Here is an 18,830-nt window from a genome sequence, read left to right as displayed (position 1 = left end):
TAGTGGCCAATCTGTATATTACAGCTCTCAGTAGAAAAGAACATCTGACATCTACAATCCTGTATTAATTTTTAATATTTCTATCATAATATACAATCAAACTTTGTAAAATTAAAATAAATAATATATAATAAGTAGATAAATAAATAGACTTTCCACTCAAACTGCAATTATTTTCCAATCCATTATGTATTCACTTGTGTATTTCCGCATCTATTTATCTATAAAGAAATTATTGAGTACTTTGTTTATTTATTTTGAATATTACCGCTTTGTGTATTTATAAAAATCTTGAATTTGCTTTTAATTGGAAATAGCTGTTCGCACCACCGGCCGCTGGCGGCGCTGTTGAGCGCCCTCCAGACGCTGGCGGCATCCGGCCTGGCTGGGGGGAGCGTAATGGCGGTGCACCGGGGACCCTCCACGAAATGGCTCTTCACCCGGGAGCAGCTGGAAAACACGCCGTCTCGCCGCTGCGGGATCGAGGCGGACCGAGAGCTCTCGTACCGCCAGCAAGCCGCCAACCTGATCCAGGACATCGGCCAGAAACTCAACGTGTATCCTCTCTGAAACGTGGAGGCTAGCGGGGTTAGCCCGGCGTTAGCATTAGCTCACAGGGGGGGGGGGACCGGAACGGCACGGCTCGGCTCGTTGTATTTCAGTTTGTCTCTGAACGTTTAAAACGTTTCTTCATCACGTGCACATCCTCTCAGACAAGATGGGTCATCCACATGTGTCAACACGACATGTTATTACCTGCTAAGGTCGCTGAGGCCTGTCTGCTAGCTTAGCTACCTGCTAGCTATTGTGTAGCCCCTTCAAGACTGCTGCTTCTATTGTTAGCAGTGTGTCTGTTGTAATGTCAGCGATCACAGATAATCGATACACGTTATGAGCTGAACGTTAACACTATCACTGCGATACACATTGATTACTACACCGCTCGACGGGTCGCAGCCAATGGGTGTTAAATGTCAGATTGGTTAGCTAAACGTTAGCTTTAGCTCCCGGAATGGTGGAACAACAGGGCTTGTTTTATTTAATCGTTTCGCTTTAAAACACATTTAAACGTGTTGTTGTCGCCTGGTTAACAGGACGAACAACCAGCCCCTGGTTATACTTCATGTATAACCTGCTAAAGGAACCGAGGCCTGGCTGCTAGCTTGGCTTCTGGTAGCTATTGTTTAGTCTCTGCAGATTCCATTGTTAGCAGTGTGTCATTATAAAATCAGTGATCGTGGATAATCGATACACGTTGTTCGTGTTGTTCGACCCTCACACTGTTTTTAATAGTGAGTCGTGCAGCGTTGGCCAAGGTGAAGCTGCTGTCCCGACCCTGCGCCCGGTGTTCACTTACAGGGGTACACGTTTTGCTAGCCGTCCACTCAAAGCTAGCTTGATGCTAACGTGCCATGTTTTCTAGCCCCCTCACTGAAAATGATTCCATGGGATTTTGTTTTGTGCCTTAACTGTGAAACCCAGCTCTCAACTAACCATCAACACTGCTATAGTATATATGCACAAGTTTTATATGATCCACTCCTTCGCCAAATTCCATCGCAATGTAAGTATCACAGCAGTTTCGGGCCCGAGACCGCAACCACTGCTGGGGAAAGCATTTGTGAAAACTCTTGGGTTTGTTTTTTAATAGATCATCTCGCAGACCACGTTGTTCCTGGCAACTAAAGTTGAAGAGCAGCCCAGGAAGCTGGAGCTTGTCATTAAAATGGCCCATGCCTGCATTAACCCCCAAGAGCCTGCCCCAGACTCCAAGAGCAATGTGAGTAAAGTCGGACTGAAGCTGCTCTCAGGCACCAACTCTGGAAAACAAACGGAGAAACTGGTCTGGACAGTTTCCAGGCTTTCCTTTGCACATGTGAAGAATGCCGCAGGAGGTTGACTTGGTCAGGAGTTTTCCCAACAACAGAAACAAATGCTGGGAACATTCAGGCGAAGGGTGACGCCGGGGTAGAGCGTGCAGAAGGAAGGGTGTAATCTATAAACTGCTGCGGGAATGACGTGTTTTTGTTTACAGCACATTAACAACAGCGTCAGCTCCTGTCACAAAAATCTCTTGTCTTTTCTAAGTGATATCTTAATCAGCGTCTTCTACATATGCGTCTAGATATTTGTATTTTTCTCTCGTGGGCTACCTGACATTTTACTCAGGGGTCGGCAGGGGACACTCTGGAAATTGTCCAGAGATCAGTGCCTGTTTGACGGCAGCTTAAGATGTGGACGTTTTTGCTCATCTGCAATTACAACAATATCTTAAATCGTCAGTGGAGCAGTTATTGGTTTGACAGGGCAATGATTTTGATAAACACATAATCGTTTATTACTTTCCCATTGGAGGATTTGACTTTGTGTGCTGATGGCTTTTGAGCTGGTGGAACCGTTTGAAGATATCTCCTTTGGCTTGAGTCAACCGTTGTACGTTTCCCCACAATTCGACGCGTTAGACACCAGATAATCACGCAATTGAAGTATAGTGTAACAGTTGAAATGGTGATAAGTTGCAGCCCTAAATTGTGTGGGTACTTATTATTCCAGTAACGCTTGATTTGGTCCTCGCAGTTTACCTTTAAGGCCGAAGACTACCACCTTGAAATGATAGTTTCCCATAGTGCGGATCCTTATTTTGTAGGAATACTGATTTGATTTTGATTTGCTCGTTTCCAGCTGTTGGGAAGCAGGTTTCAAATTCCTCATTGATTTATCTTTTTCAGGCATTCCTGCAGCAGGCACAAGAGCTTGCAGCACTGGAAACAATACTGCTGCAAACACTGGGTGAGTCCAGTCGAAGCTTCAGGGCGTCAGACAGTGTATGACTCAGAATTCTGCTGTTTTTCCCAAATTTATGCTGCTTCTCATTCAACCTTCTCATCGCAGGGTTTGAAATAACAGTTGATCATCCACACACAGATGTTGTGAGGTGTTGCGAGCTAGTGCGAGGTATGACCTTCTGTTCTCTGCTTTTCTAACTTTAAATCATTTTAAGAACCATTTTTTCTATGACTACTCAGTTAGTCTATGTTGTTTGGTGTTGTTTTTTAATGCTAAATTTCATGCCACCATGTTAGTGCAGATCCCACCTTAGAACCAAGCTTTTCATCTATATCTCTACACTAGCTTACTGCCTTATTTAGTTTTTCATAAACAGTAATGGGTAAAATGAATTCTGCTCTAATACCCGCTTTTCTTCTTCTTTTACAGCAAGCAAGGACTTGGCACAGACTTCCTATTTTATGGCTACCAACAGGTTATTATCCTGTTCCCATTCTTGCACTGTAATGGCACACTATAGCTTCCTGTCCTGCAGGGTCCCCCTTCCTGTGTCCAACGCCCTGTTTGCGTCTGGATCCTGGGAACCCCCAGAGTGGGGAAGTACCAGCCAGGCTGCTGTGTGCGGTGTATTGTACAAGGGCTCTGTGTTGGCACATAGGGGTTGAATGCACTATGTGGAGTGTAGTGGTGCTGTTTACCTCAAGGTTGTTGGGTACGGAGTGCATATGTCTAAAAAACACTGAAATGGTAGCCTGAATATAGATTGCATCTAAAGATTCTTAAACTTATAGAGTGTTTTGGTAAGTATAGTTTAAAGTTCTTTTAAAATGTTTGTATATTTTTCACCCAAAAGCGTTAACAGTGAAATACCAAACTACTGCAAACTGAATGTTTTAGAATTTCCGAAAGAAAACCGTCTTTTGTTAGGTTTATTGAGCCCGATGCATAAACATGAGATACGATCGTTAGAATAATGAATTCCCTCAAAATAGGGTTCCACAAAAAACAAATAGTAAAAAGAGATTTGCTCCATGTAGCTTCAGGTTCTGCTGTTGGACGTCAGCAGGCAACAACAGAACAAATGTATCAGTGTCAGACATTCAAAAGTATTAGGAAACATGAATCCAGCTGCCAACAACGTGTCATCAGAGCAGAGCTGATGATGAATAACATCTTGCTCATGGAACATTGTGTTTTCAACTTCGAATCTTTGGAAATAATATTGGAGTTTGCTTTCAGCTCCTGTTCACTTGAATGTTCAAATGCTCTTAATGTGTAATACAGACCGTCGGCCACCACATTAAAACCACCTGCCTGATATTGTGTGCATCAGCAGGTCTTAAGTCTTTTACCGGTTCACTGGTTGTCCTGGGCGATAGTCGGTACTGACCCCACATGGCCGCTGTTTTGTAGATTATATAATATAATAAGTCCCTTATTCCATTTCTCCTGTTTCAAACTTCAAGAACCAACTGTTCACTTGTTACTTAACGTAATCCACCCCGCCTGGCGCCATTGTAACAAGAAAATCAATGTTATTCATTTCACTCGTGAGTGGATTTAAGGTTGTGGCTGTTCGGTGTGTGTGTGTTCGTGCAAAAGCTCTGCAAACAGCTGACCGTTGTTTTTTTTTTACCTCCGGTGTTTCTTGTCTCTTCCTGCAGTTTGCACCTCACCACCTTCTGCCTGCAGTACAGACCCACGGTCGTGGCGTGTGTCTGCATCCACCTGGCCTGCAAGTGGTCCAACTGGGAGATCCCCGTGTCCACAGATGGGAAACACTGGTGGGAGTATGTGGACCGCACCGTAACATTACAGCTGCTGGACGGTAAGAGCTTCTATCCTCTATTCTGTTTTTTTTATGCCTCCACGGATGTTTTTTGAGTTGTGCATCAATCTGTCCCTTTCTTGTGAACACACAATCGCTTTGAGGGAATTTCTTCATTTGTAAAAACGTTCGGTTGGACTCAAGGATAAACTGGTTAGATTTTGGAGGTCAAGGTCACTGTGACTTAACAAAACCCTTTTCTGCCTCGTAAATACATTATCGTAAGAGCATCTTCGGGGGGGGGACCCCTACAGTCTGCCTCCTTTGTGTGCTGCAAAGGCCGAATCAAATTAATCTGGTCTATGGTGGATTTCAAACGATGTGCGTCACCAATTTGTCGAGTCATCATCGCTGTCGCAGAGTAACACAGCTGCAGCTGGACAGGATGAGGAAGTTTGAATGTCCCTTAGTTTTCAACATTAGCTTTTTGGTTGAGTTTAGAAGTGTAAGCATCAGACGTATTGCCGCTTGCTGCCATTATCTCTTTGAAAATAGTTTGTCACAGAGGCGTAAAGAATCTTGGGTTGGTGGGCCTGAGAGGAATCCACCTCTGTTGCTTGGTGATGAAAACACATATTTGACGACCACATTTGCAGAAGCCTTCGAACCGGCTGCACCACTTTGACGCCCGTGAAGGAGGCGGCCCCTGAATTCAGCTACAGCTTGTGTTAAAATGAGCCCACGTTACAGAACACTGATCACTGACATGGCTGTCTTCAACTGCTTTCAGAGCTCACACACGAGTTTCTCCAGATCCTGGAGAAGACGCCCAGCAGGCTGAAGAGGATACGAAACTGGAGGGTACTTATTAGGGCAGTACGGCGTGAATGGTCCAGGATGAGGACAAATTACGTGTTACTATATCTAATGTGGATCTGTGCTTCTCTGTTTTGTAGGCTATTCAAGCAGCTAAGAAGCCAAAGACGGAGGGCTCAGCAGTGGACGTGGCCTTCCAGGGTTCGTCCCTCGACGGCCTTTCTGGTGTCGCCAACTCCTTCTTCCCCTCCACGTCTTCATCAGACTCTATGGAAATGCCCTCCCTGAACGCCATTGCAGCCCCTTACGCCAACTACCAGCCGCTCAGCGACCTGTCAAAGAGCTGCAACTATGACCAGTTCTCCCAGCCTCCCCACTCAGACTTCACACTGGTGAAACACGAACACAAATCTGCAGGCGGGTCTAGTAGTAAAAACCAGCAGCAGCTCGATGCGAACGCCGCAGCTTGTCCCCGTTCGCAGAAAGTCTTGACTTTGGAAAAGTACAGAGAGAAACACGCGGCTGAAATGGCCACGCAGAATGGCGGGAAGGATGAGCCGGGCGCAGACATGTATGCACCTCCGCCAGCTCTGTCCTCTCACCACCACAAGAAACGCTCACAGCAGGCCCGCCAGTCAGGTGAGGGCAGGAGCGACAAGCCCAGCTCTAAGAAACCTCGGCTGACTCCTTCTTTTGCTGAGAACGGCTCTGCAACGAGCGAGGAGCTCAAGATGAGAATCAAAGTCTCATCAGAGCGCCACGGGGGCGCCGAGCAGGGCGGGACTCTGCCTGGGAAAGACAAGCACAAAGAACACAGCAGCCACCGCCACTTGAAACATGGACACTCTTATTCCGTCACCGGGAACGGCAGAGGGGCATTAGACACCGCCTCCTTGTCTCTACGACCTCCCGGCAGCAACTGTAACGACGGCGGCACCTCCAGCTCGTCTCGTAAGAGGCCTCACTCCGACGCCGGCAACCACCACCACTCGTCCAAAAGTAGCAGGAGCTCCAAAGCTGGCCTGAGCTCGGCCCACTACGCAGCCGACGGCGGCCACAGGATGCTGGAGCACCACGGCCATGACGGAACCAACGGCATGATGACCACCAACGGCCAACACACTGACTACAAAGACACTTTTGACATGCTGGACTCTTTACTAAGTGCCCAAGGAGTGAACTTATAACCCTCAGAGAGTCCTCAGTGTTGTCTCGATTTAAAGTATTACCATGTTTAATAGAATTTTAAAATTTTTATTTGTCTTAAGTTATCTTGAATTGTGCATCACTCTCAGTCGTGTCTCCACACTGATTATCGGTGATTCGTGTTAAAGCTGTCAAATATGAAATGATATGCATAGAGCTGTGTACTTACTAGCTTGCAAAAACAAAAAAACCACGAGATGTTTAAAGAATGCGGCTGAGTTTGAAACGTTGTTTTAATGCAAGCGTATGATTTTAATGTGCATGTTTTCAGTCACAAAAGGGAAGACATAGCTAGTGTTCGCAGCCACTGTGACAGTTTACAGTTGATTTTCTTTCTTTTTTTTTGTTTTGTATGTTAAGACATTGTGTTCCACTAAAAATCTCAGGTCTTGAACTTTTTTGATATAAGAACGAATCTTCCTCTGTTTGGGTTTATCACCTGTATCCGTGGAGATGTATCACCTCGTCCTTTTGCTGACGAAGATGGCAGAACTTTCTGTCTTAAGAGAACATGGTCTGCTTACTTTTCAAACAGTGCATCAGTAGTTACGAACACAAATGTGAGGCCGACTCCATTTGCCGTGTATCGGGGGACCTGCGATGCCGCACCTGAACTTAATGTGCAGACTCGGTATAGAGCGACACACGACGTTTACGTTACATCTGCTGTGAAAGTGCATTTAAAATATATCGGCTAAAATTGCAAAAAGGCCTTTGTGATTGTACCTTGTCAATCGCTATTCAGTATGATAAATGTTATGAACTATCAAAAAAAAATTTAAGATCTCTTCAAATGAAATAGTGTAAATAGGACTGTAGTTCAGATTTAAAAAAACCTGTTGGTTCCTTGCATCAGTCCAAACCCTCCATTCAGTGTATCATGAGATCTCAAGCAGACTGTACCGACGAACATATCCTGGATTTGTGTATTGGGAGCCCGAATAAAGGTGTAAAAGTGATTTTTACACATGCGCGATTTTCTGTGCTTCAGTGTCTGATGTGAATCCTGAATCATTGTTCTTGTTTCTTTTAGACATCTGACCTTTTAGGTTTTTACAGTTTCTATTGATGGTCTAATAACGTCATCTTCCTTAATGTTTACTTGATTTAAGTGTTGAAGTCGTGGAAAAAGCCAATCACGTGCACCCAGATGTTTAACGTCGTTATTTGCAGTTCAAAGCTACTGTATAAGTGGACTTTTGGTCAAACTGCTGTGTCAAAGGTCCAGAACAGAACTGATGGGCTGATGGCAAAGTTAAACCCAACAATTTTGATGAATTACTTCTAGATTCTCACTTTTGGAAAAGTAATTAATAGCTAAATAGCTTTTTCAACCACATCTCATGGTCTTTCTAAGCAATTGGCGTTTGCTCGGATGACAGCGGGGTTGTTATCTCACAGACCTGAGAGATAACCGAGTGAGAAGACCTTGAGATTAGTTTTTTTGGGGGGGGGACTACTTTCTCCATTTTCAATCAATCCTGTAACTGGTCAGGAGACTGTGGTTTTCATCAAGAAACATTGGAAATGATCAAACCTTTGAAGCAGCATTTATATTGTTGAGCCAAAATGTCTTGATCGCCCCCTGGTGGCTGGGTCACAAACCCTGCCTCCTCCCTAGTCAGGATGGGACGTCCACCATCCCCTGACTGTTACCGTGCAGACTCCAGCTACAAATGGCAGTGCGAGATATTTCGGTTCCATCTCTGGATAGTGGGAGGAAGAGGAGCTGTGTCGTCCATCTTCTTATGGCGACAATAGAAAACACTTAAATGCAGCACCTTTACAAACCCAGCAATCACAGCGCACGCAGAAATTAAAAGTGGTTTAATCCCAGCCTCAACACTGGATCTGATCCCCATTGAATTTAAGAGGTTGCTTCTCACCGAGGTGAAGCACATAATGGTTGTTTCCTGTTGTCTGTCTGCTTACATATATTAAATTGATTAATTGACTGTTATTGACACATTATCAGCATTAAGTCGATGAGCTGTAACAGCGTGCTGCAATGCTGCTGTACTTCTGAATTAGTAATGTAAATGGGAGCAACAAGGCGTGATTGGAAATGCATGCTGAGCTTCTGCACGAGCGGGATATGCAGATTAGTGTTTTCAGGCTTGTGCGTTTTGCCTCTTAGCAGGATTTTGTGTCTCAACCACTGTGGGAACTGTGGGTGAAAAATGTAATCATCTTCTGTGAGTCGCCGGGTTACCTTGAGGGCATTGTTTCCTTTGTTCCTCCTGCAGAAAAGAGACGGCGTGTGACATTGAAACCTGCCATTTGGTCCCTTCAACAAACCTCAAGGGGCTTTCAAGGTTTAGCTTTTGACTCTCGCACACAACACGCCGTTGATGTGTTCAATTGTGGGTGGAACATAAATCCAGTTCCTGATAATTAACTAGCACCCTCAGAGCAGACGCAGCGTTTTCACCAAGTATTACCTTCTAATTTTAGCGTGGAAGACAATGGGGAAATTCAGCAGGAGGATGTCGGTGCAAATTCAACCATCTGGACATTCTCGCATACTGGTGGGAGGGTGATGATTTATTTTCAGCAACCTCTCAAGCAGAATAAGAGGAGCCTACTGCTCGGGGAAAAAATCCGCAGAGAGGAAGAGATATGAGAGCGGCTTTTGGTGAGCAACAAATCCCAGAATTAAGAGCCATCTGAAAGGAAAAACACCATCCAAGCTCGAATTACAACTCTAATAACACAAACATATATATATAGCTGCATGCGGGCGAGTGTCCCAGACACACACACACACCATTATGATGTTTCAGCAGGAAACCAGTGGATGATGTTTCTCCACATGACTGGTTGCAAACTTAATCCAAAGAAAAGATGCCTTTGTTTGATTGATTTTGTTTGGGGCAAGAACAACATCAGCTATTTTTCACAAAACTGCAGCTTCTCCTTATGTGTCCCCGATCCACAGCTGCTTCTTCGCCCTATGCCCACTAGATGGCAGTATTACAATTGGCCTCACCAGCAGAACAGATCTCATCCAGCATCATTTTCCTTTTTTTTTTTACAGGAGTCTCCAAAAAAAAGAAAAACAACCCCAAACAAGACACAGTGTGGTATAACCTTGAAGAGAGGACATAGCGATTCATGTGGTGAATCCAAGGTAGTTCTCTGCCCACTTTGTGATCCACGGGCACAACCACACGTGTCGCCTCATAGTGTCACAAACTCTGGACTCCATCCATCCAATTAACAGCTTCAGGTAATCGTCGGTTGACGGTCGAGGCTCAGAGACGTTCCAGGGAATGTGGTGGAACTTTCTGCAGGGGACTCGATCGAAAAGGCCTTTTTTTTTTGCTGAGGCAGCGCGTGGTGCACTTTTACCGAACGAGTCTTAATGCAAATGATGCCCTCAACATTTTTTTGCAGGAAAGTGGCATAATTATAAACCACTGAAAGTCCATTGTCATTCCTGTCTGAGAGGTCTCTCTTGAAAAATCAGGAGCTGATGGAAACCTCTCCAAGTACCTGAGATACAGCCGGAGGGGGAAATGACTGAGCCCTGGCTGCCATTATGCCATGGTATCGCAATTATATCCAATGATTGGCAGGAGCATATATTAGCCTCTGTCCTCGTGGCGCGGTTCACTTTTTGTTTCCAACCTGTGCTAAGTTATGTGTTTTTCACATGGTTTAAAAAAAACGAACCTGCGGTGTTCTCTGTAGCCAGCTGTTCTCCGTGAAAAACAAGACATTATTTTACAGTTTCCTCTGAAATTAGTCCTTTTACTACCCCAGTTTATTTCTCCGCCCGATGCAAATGCATCCCCTCGTGGCCTGAACACCAGAGATTCATGTTTGTGGTGGGAACCGCAGAGCACCAGCTGTCCTTTAAAAAAGAGACGGCTAAAAAAAAACACACACACACACACACACACAGTTGATGTGAAATGTCTTCCTCCCTCCTCGCTCCTCGTCCCCAATCATCAATATTTCACCAGCTTCAACATTTGAACTAATTATGGTGCACCAATGGCCTATTTGAGCAAGGTCCTGTCAGATGAAAGCTGCCGGGTCCTTCCTGTCAGCGGTGGAGGCAGCAGAATGAAGCGACAGCGGTGGAGGCTGAAGCCATTAAAATGAATGGAAAGCACCTCTAACAATCATACACCTCTGACACACACACACACACACACACATGAACACATTCAACATCGTCCTTTGCTGTCTCACTCACACTCACAGATGTACCACACTGACACACACAGATAAAGAAAAAAAAAAGAATGAACTGCTGCCTCAAACACCCACACTCACACAGTCACATACAGACATGCATAAACATGATGTGCTCCAGCAGCTCTCACACACACACACACACACGTGCACACACACACACGCACAGTGACGTGCCTGCCACCTGTGTAGGTTGTTTGGCCTCCTCATCCAGACCTCTCTGGTTTTAATTAGCCGGCTGCTGAAGTGTTTTCCTTTTTATATTCTCTGAAGAGCGATGATAACGGCTACAGCCGAGATGGAGGCTCTCTGCTGGTTTGTTTCATTAGGGAGAGCATAATGACCCTGCATTCACAACACCAAGAAAATACCTACCCTAATAATTATTTTTCCTCCTAATGGTTCGGTTTATTCTCCGCGATGGCTTTTTGTCGGCAGCGCCTCGAAAAACTAAAGAAGATTAACAATAATGTCAATAACAACAATCTTACATGTTATTTTTGTTTTGTTTAAAGGAAAAGACATTTAAATTAAATTACATGAGTGTACATGTTTCCAAACAGGGTTCAAGGCCTCACTGAAGGGTTTATAATGAATGTGAAAACGATATGAATCACACTCTGTGACCGTCACTGTTACAAATCTCAACTCAACTGGACGCTCGTGGGAGATCTTCCAGAAATTCCAGAATTTGGATTATCTATGCAAAGCAATGTGAAGCGGACCCTTAATGTAGTTGTAAATATCTTGACCTTTAGCAAAAGGTCGTGTTAGATTACTCAAAGTGAGGAACCCCAATAATTGTATTTGCGTCTTTTAGCGAATTTTCTTGGCTTCACTGCAGATTTAATGATTTGTATCACTCACACTAATCGTATCAAGCTAGTTTCTTGCCACTAGAGAGCCAGATCAATCCCTCAAGAGGTGGTGGAGACCAAAACAGAGCAACAATGAAATCTAATGTGTCCACCGGGGGGCCTGACACACAGCACACACTGCATATAAACATGGACGACACATCTCCCCTTCCTCTCCTCCAGTAGCAAGCTTTTAATATAAAAAGGTTAGCTAAAATCACAGAACTATGTTTCCACGGTAACAATCAGTGACTGATCACCAATCTAAAAAAAAGGAGGTAAACCTGGATTTGCTACCAAAGTTAAGAAGCGAGAAATGAGTCGGGGAGGAGTTTTCATGAGGCTTCTGTGTGCCAGCAGCCTCAGGTAGAACTAATGTCCAGAGCAGAAATATTCTGAGGTCAGAGCTTTCACACTTTAAAACGATCTGTGAGAGGCTGAAATAAAGTCCAAAGCAGACGGGCTTTGATGTTTAATGCAAGGAGAATAAACAAAATCACATGAATGCACTTCTTAAAAATCTGCAGAGCACAAGATATGTGTGTTAAACCTTCTTAACCTGATTTTCTAAAGCCATGCTGACCCTAATTCTCCAAATTAATTGCCTAGTTTGCTCATAATAATGCTTTAGCGGAGGCTAGTAAAAATAACCACGCTGTTAAAAGTCCTCAGAAGCCCGATGCTTAACACGACACAAGTGCTATTTGGATCATCGGGTTTCCGTGGGAGATATAGCCGGGTGTCATCGGCGTAACCGCGAAACAAAACATTATGGATTATGTGGCCGAGTGGGAGTGTGAGGAGGAGGATGAGTTGGTTATTGAGAAAGCTGAATTGGAAAGGTAGGTGTTGAGGCTTTCCAAAGCTGGATCTGGGTTGACAGAGCATAGAAATCTGTTTTTTTTTTCTCTTCTTCCTGTGCTCGCAGCAGCAGGGCGAAGCAGTGGGGGTGCTGCCAAGGGTTTATTGATATTTTAAGGTGAAGCGGCGCAGATGAAAATAGTGACTGTGGTTTTGAGAGACGGTAATGGTATCTCACTTCTATAACTACTGCAGTTTCATAAGATATATTACACAATAATGAAAAACACTCAAATCTATACGTTTCTATTCCTGCTGTGGGAATAAACGCAGCTACGATCATAACACGGAAGGTGTCTGCGTTTGTTTTTTTTAGATTTAACATCTTTGTCATTGTTCAGCTATGGTGTGTAAATACAATGTCGAGCATTACAGCGTTTACATCCCACGGATAAATCCAGAAATATCCGCGTGTCGTTCGATCGGCTCAACAACCGCTCATCAGATCCACCTCAAACTTGGCGCGGGGGTTTTTGAGGACCCTCTAAAACACCAACTCCCACCTTACACCCCTTCTCATTTCTTAGTGGTGATTTAAGCTTTTTTTGCATTTGTGCTTGTGACAAAGCTAATCCTTTGTGTGTCGGAGATGCACCTGCTGCAGGATAATTCCTCCAGTGTGTTTTTCATGTCCTCTTATCTTCCTCTTTTCTTTCTTCAATCAGCTTCTCATTAACTCGACAAAGACTCGCTCACTCCTTCCAGCACATATGTTACAGTACGCCTGACAACATCAAGAGCTCGTGGAGCATATTTGCGTGTCTGGGTGTATTTATGCACAACATCTTTATGCAGTGCCCTTATAGAACGATGCTGTACCTTTATTTATTTGCTCCGTTTCTCTGAATATGTTTGATTGCTGTATTTACTGCTGGCATCGTCTTCATCACTCTCTATACAGCCACTTTTTCTCTTTAGCTCCCCGCAGACATTATTAAAATTTCATCCGAACACAACCATGATGCTGCACAGTATGTAGAGAAATGCGCCGCAGTCGAGTGTGAACGGAGACATGGATCAAATGGTCGACGGTGCAGTCGTTCTTTAAGTGTGGGCAGCTCTCATGAGCAAGACTAATTAAACAAGGAAGTGACATGAATGGAAGTCTCTTTCAAAAATTGTTTCCTGCTTGATGCTTTCATGGATTTTGTGTTTATATGTTTGAGAAATGGCTGAAGGGAGAAAAATCTTGGGAGATAAAGAGGTGATGAGTGTGTGTGGGAGGACGGAAACACAAGAAGAGGAGAACGCAGCTCTGAACCTGATATTTTTGGACGATGCCAAGGTCACAGTCGTCTTAAGCTTCGAACAAAGGAGCTTGTCTGAAGGAAGATGTTTGCCAATGCAATTTCTTTCTATACCTGCATATCAGAGGAGATAAATTACAGAAAGAGCGGTGGTCACAGACAAACTGTGGTTGAGGCTGTAGTTCTGCTTTTGTTTTATAGTTAATTAGCAGGACATCGCAAAAAGGAATACACGGCTTAACACGACACCTGGTGGAAGATACGCTACAGTTTTTATTGTTTCTATTTACGTGATTGTTCTTTTCTATATCTTTACACTTTAATAATTATATATATATTGACTGAGGAGAGAAGCCTCCTACAATGAATCAATAAAGATCTTTGCCTCATTTAACCTGAGGTGAGTGTTGAAAGGTGACATCATGTATTTTAAATATACTGAATTCTACAGATACAGGCGAGTGGTGAATTATTGACGTCGGCCTTCTAGAGAATCTCTCCAGAGACAGAGACACAGAGACTTGTTCCCTGAATTTTTCCCTCTTGCAGAGTTTGTGTTCCTCTTCACACACAAAAAAACCAGTCTGATCACAACAGCTTCCTCCCAGTCACAACTGACCAGTCATTGGTCTGGTGACAAGATGCAGCCCAGCACCTTTGTTGTCTCACACACCTCCTGACACGAATCTGGGAACAATCACGTGTTCTGAACAACCTTAAAAACAGGAAACTGATGTGATACAAACAGCGGGTTGGTTTATACTCGGAGGAGAAGCGCTCGCACTCCTGTCAAGCTTCTCCAGGTATTTCAGAAACACCTCGCTCCTTTCATCACGGCTGGCGAACCTGCCGACTATCACATAATTAAACAAGATTTATATCATCACATAGAATAATTCTGTGTGGGCTGATGGTGGATGTTGCTATTGCCAACTTCCACCGCCCCCTGTTTTTTTTTTTCTTCCACCAGCCCACGCACACAGTAATTGAGAAACTGGCATAACTGAATATGAAAAAAAGGAAGAAAAAAAAAACCCGTGGCGTGGGCGTGAAGATGTTCACGGTTGAGTGGCCAAATGCAACCCACTCAAACAGCCAATTGTGAAAGTACTTATCAATAACTTTCAATGCACATGGTCACAGGTGGAAGTGGGTTTGCATCAGCAGGAGATTTGCATGTATGATGAAAGGCTTGTGACAGATTGGCTTCACATTTTCCTTTGTAGCACTCGTACTTTTTTAATTATTGTTAATTCATAATATCAAATTGACTGAAGGCACATTCCTTATTAACCCTGCTCTTCAGCGTTTTTTAACTATTTGCTGATGATGATATCGCACGAAGGAGGGAGGACATCACCACAATGTGCGTCAGAGCTTTAAAAAGCCTCGGCTGATAAATTAAATACCGTTATAATTATACCGAATGTGAATAATTGTGTTTGCTGCGAATAAAAGGGCGACTTCTTCCTTTTCCCCCCCGATTTGATTGGTCTCATTCGCAAACTACAAGGCGCCTGAAAAACCTCCGCCGACGCTCAACAACTTTCCAACTTACACCCAAAAGAAATTCTTCCTAACACTTCGCTCTCGAGTTAAAACCTTGGCCTCTGCAAACTTATCCCACAAGTTTTGGAATCAACTCGCTAGTTTTTTATAATTATGGCTACAAGGTGATAATCATCTAGTGGCAGAAATCCCAGATCTGGAGAGGAACCAAAAGCGAAATCAATTGTTGCCGAGTCCAAAGCCAATCTGTCCACCGAAAGATGTTCACAGTTTTAAGACACCCTCGTGAACACATAACCTTTCAAAAGGTGGACATAGCAGCTACTTCTGCAGCGAACCTGCAGCTCTGCTTTTAGATGCAGGATGATTTGCAGCATGTGTGAGGAGGCGAGTCGTTTCTCAGCTGCCGGACGGGTCCAAGTCCCTTTCCGGCGTCTCAAAAAGCACGACACACGCACTCTAATACGGAATTCAAAGAGCCCGGAGAACACAACCCGAAAGTGAGTCATCAGGAGTGGGGGAGATTTCTAAGAGTTGAAAGAACTGTTGGACTGGGAACTTCTTCAGTCGAGAACAAGGTAACAAGTCCTGCCAACTTAAAAGAAACCATCACATGGAGGCGAGGCTGAGGATATTTTCCCCAAAATGACAGAAAAGTGCCTTGATTTTGCAGACGTGCCGTCACAGGAGCTTGTTGACATGTGTAGAAATGTGGATAAACATCAAGTCAACCTAAAAGGAGCATGGTCACATTTTTCCTTCTACAGCTCTGAACCTGCGCCGAAAGACATTTTGGCAGATTCCTTCGAGCCGCTGCCATTGATGTGTGACAGGATATCCGCCGCTGTTCGCTCGCTCACGCAGCGTGTTCAAGGCATTATGGGATGTTGTGCCGCGGGAGCAGAGAGCTGATGGAAGACTGTCGCAATCTCCCTCTCCTCATTAGATGCAGGGCTGACCGTGCTCATTAGGCCGGCGGCAGCGTGGTGGGGTTCTATTCTCCTGAGGTGACCAAAGGTGCTTACACAGACCTTCCAAGTCACAGTAATGATGCCCTAGACCTGTCACTCTTGTCACAAGACTGACATGACCTTTTTCTGGCTCCGGTGCTGAAGGGGGATAAAAAAAAAATCCTAATTTTTCTGGATGAGGCAAGAGAGTCGCTGTTTTGCCCCCAAATATAAAAAAAAACCTGCCTTGTTTTGCATCAGGCACACGCTGCGAAACTTTTCCAACAAAGTCAACAATTTCCTGTGAATTTATTGGTGATTAATGTGATTGCGAGTCAGGTTTTAATCCAAGCACAAAAGCCAGACCTTGCCATTAAGACCTATGAAATGGAGGCATGCTGAGCAGCGGCGGAGCAGCTGAATAGATGTCTGGAAGCAATCTATGAAAGATGGCTGATCAATGGCCACAAAATGAGAAAGGAGATGAAAAGATGTATTTTAAAGCTCATGAAAAGAGAAGTTGTCGGAGGGCGTCTTGTTCGGCTTTCCATTTTTAACCTCAATCATCTGAACACCACGTAAATGAAGGGGGACAATGGCAAGACTGCAGCCTACTGTGGCTTTTTTCTCCCCTGATGTCAAGTGCTGCGCGGCATGTGCACGCGACGGCAACATTTAAATCATGTATGTTTGGTTAACGCTGCAAACATTTGTGTTTTTATGTCTGTGTCATTAAATACTCACCGGTCCTTTGTTTCTGCACAGATTAACATGCTGACACAGCCTGTTGCAAAGCGCAATAGAAGATCCTAATGATAATAAAATGCAGATGAGATCACATCAGTCCTTAATTGCATTAGGTACACATCCCTTGTAAAACGATGTGGTCAGATCCAGCCCTCACAGGGGCCTTTCCAAACAAAGCCTGATTGTAATGGGCCACATGAAGTGCCAATTTAGCCCCACACGAGCTCCGCCATACAAATGAGCGCGAGCTGCAGCGAAGACATACATTAATCCTAGCCCAGATTGGGGACTGTATGAATTATGCTAAGAACGTTATCTGTTATTTCTCCTGATCTCCTGCTGGGTGAATTGATTGCGTTTTTGGTCTTAATCCGCAGCATGCCACGCATCCTGGGAGACAACCGGGGAGCCATCTTGAATAAATAGAATTTGGACTTGACAAAAGCCAGCCCCAGCTGAGCCATGAGAAAGCATCCTTTTACCGCCGCACGTCCCCGACTACTGTGAATGACATTAGAAAAATAGCCAGCCACGGTTTGTATGGAACCGCATCGATTTCTGTGTTACGTGCCTCAGCTGCAGTTTCTCCTGGGACCTCGTTTTAAATTCCTTTTGTTGCCGCGCTCCTCGAGAAAGATCAACCAGAGAGGCTGTTTTAATGAGATTAATTAGATCGCTTATGAGTGATGGTCCTCCACCAATTACCTGGGCCATAATACCATTTTCCTCCACCTAAGGCGTCGCGCTCTGCGGCTCGAGCGGTGCCAGCCTCGTGCGAGCGTGAGGCTGCAGCAGGAAATGATTAATCATCTCATCAGCATCCCCAGAGATAAAATGACAATAAAGACAAAAGCCGCTCATCAACTGTGGCTGTTTAAAGCCAAGAGTTGCTTCCTAAATGTTAACTCCGCAGTTCAATTAGACGATATGGATCCAGCCTCTTAGAACACAAGCCTTCTTGATGTTGTGACACTGCACCGCAGAGGTCTGACGGGAGGTCCGTTCCTTTACTATAATGAGGTTTCGCAGTTCACATTCCATCAAATGACAGAATATCAGAGGTGCTTGTGCAAGACGGAGACGGTGCCGTTCCCGTTTTTCATGCCTGAAGGAGAGTGGGGAGGGTATGGCCTCCCTCGCGTCTATTTCCTCTTCCTTGCTGAAGGGCAGGGAGGGTCACAGACACAGAGGGAACGCAGCGGAGAGTGTGGCAGCCAGGAATCAAACCACAGCAGGATCCAGCCATGGAGTGGAGAGCCGACGGCCGCATGCGGTGCGCTGTGCAGGCTTTTATTGGCCCTTCTCCATCACACCTGTCACACAAGATTGGGTTTGTAGAAGCGCTTCCTTCAGCTGAAAAGGCCAAAGTAGATTATGGGGGCAGGCGAGGTTGAAATGGAATAACCACTGGAATGGCGCCAAAATATAACGCCGTGCCGTCTGAATGCAAATCATGATTGAATTATGAATGATTTGTATAGTATCCTGTCAATTGTTGTCTGGTTGGAGCAGCACTTCTGCACATTCTCATGTCACAGACGCCTAAAAAGACACATTTTGTCAGCTCAACCTTTAGGGGGGATACTGAAAATGAAACCTACAATGACAATAATTATTCTTCCACGTTATATAAAAATCCTTAATTGGGGAAATTCTAATGGAATTGAGTTATAGTGATATTAATCTATTTCTCAATTTGCTGTGGACCCCCATGAGCCCGGACGAGGCCCCAGGAGGTCCTCTGACCCACATAGAGGAACGTGGGGTGTAACGGATGATGGCATCTCGAGGTATTGCATCGCTCTTCAATTTCTTTCTTCTTTTTTTTTTTTACATTTGGGATAAAATGAACCAACAATGCGTTGATCTATCTCTCAAT

General features: G+C 44.5%; 1 protein-coding gene across 4 annotated transcripts; it reads left to right on the top strand.

The window, feature by feature from the left end:
- The first annotated feature begins 343 nt into the window (after window positions 1-343).
- Window positions 344-7,554, top strand: ccnt2b (cyclin T2b). 4 transcript variants are annotated; one of them, XM_035150439.2, is made up of 9 exons: window positions 348-557; window positions 1,483-1,564; window positions 1,652-1,780; window positions 2,730-2,790; window positions 2,893-2,955; window positions 3,217-3,262; window positions 4,452-4,615; window positions 5,346-5,428; window positions 5,512-7,554. In XM_035150439.2, exons 1-9 carry the CDS (start codon window positions 400-402, stop codon window positions 6,556-6,558), a joined length of 1,833 nt encoding a protein of 610 aa, XP_035006330.1. In that variant the 5' UTR covers window positions 348-399; the 3' UTR covers window positions 6,559-7,554. The 4 variants fall into 4 exon arrangements, 3 of the variants coding, with proteins under 3 accessions (XP_035006332.1, XP_035006330.1, XP_035006331.1); XM_035150440.2 differs by having other exon boundaries at window positions 349-557; window positions 5,346-5,416; XR_004694884.2 differs by lacking the exons at window positions 5,346-5,428; window positions 5,512-7,554 and having other exon boundaries at window positions 344-557; window positions 3,217-3,587; window positions 4,452-4,590.
- Window positions 7,555-18,830: the final 11,276 nt, after the last annotated feature.

This window comes from Hippoglossus stenolepis, chromosome 24 (genome assembly GCF_022539355.2).
Source record: "Hippoglossus stenolepis isolate QCI-W04-F060 chromosome 24, HSTE1.2, whole genome shotgun sequence".
Classification (NCBI taxonomy): domain Eukaryota; kingdom Metazoa; phylum Chordata; class Actinopteri; order Pleuronectiformes; family Pleuronectidae; genus Hippoglossus; species Hippoglossus stenolepis.
Note: the sequence above shows the minus strand (reverse complement) of the source record. Positions and strands in the feature narration are given on the sequence as shown.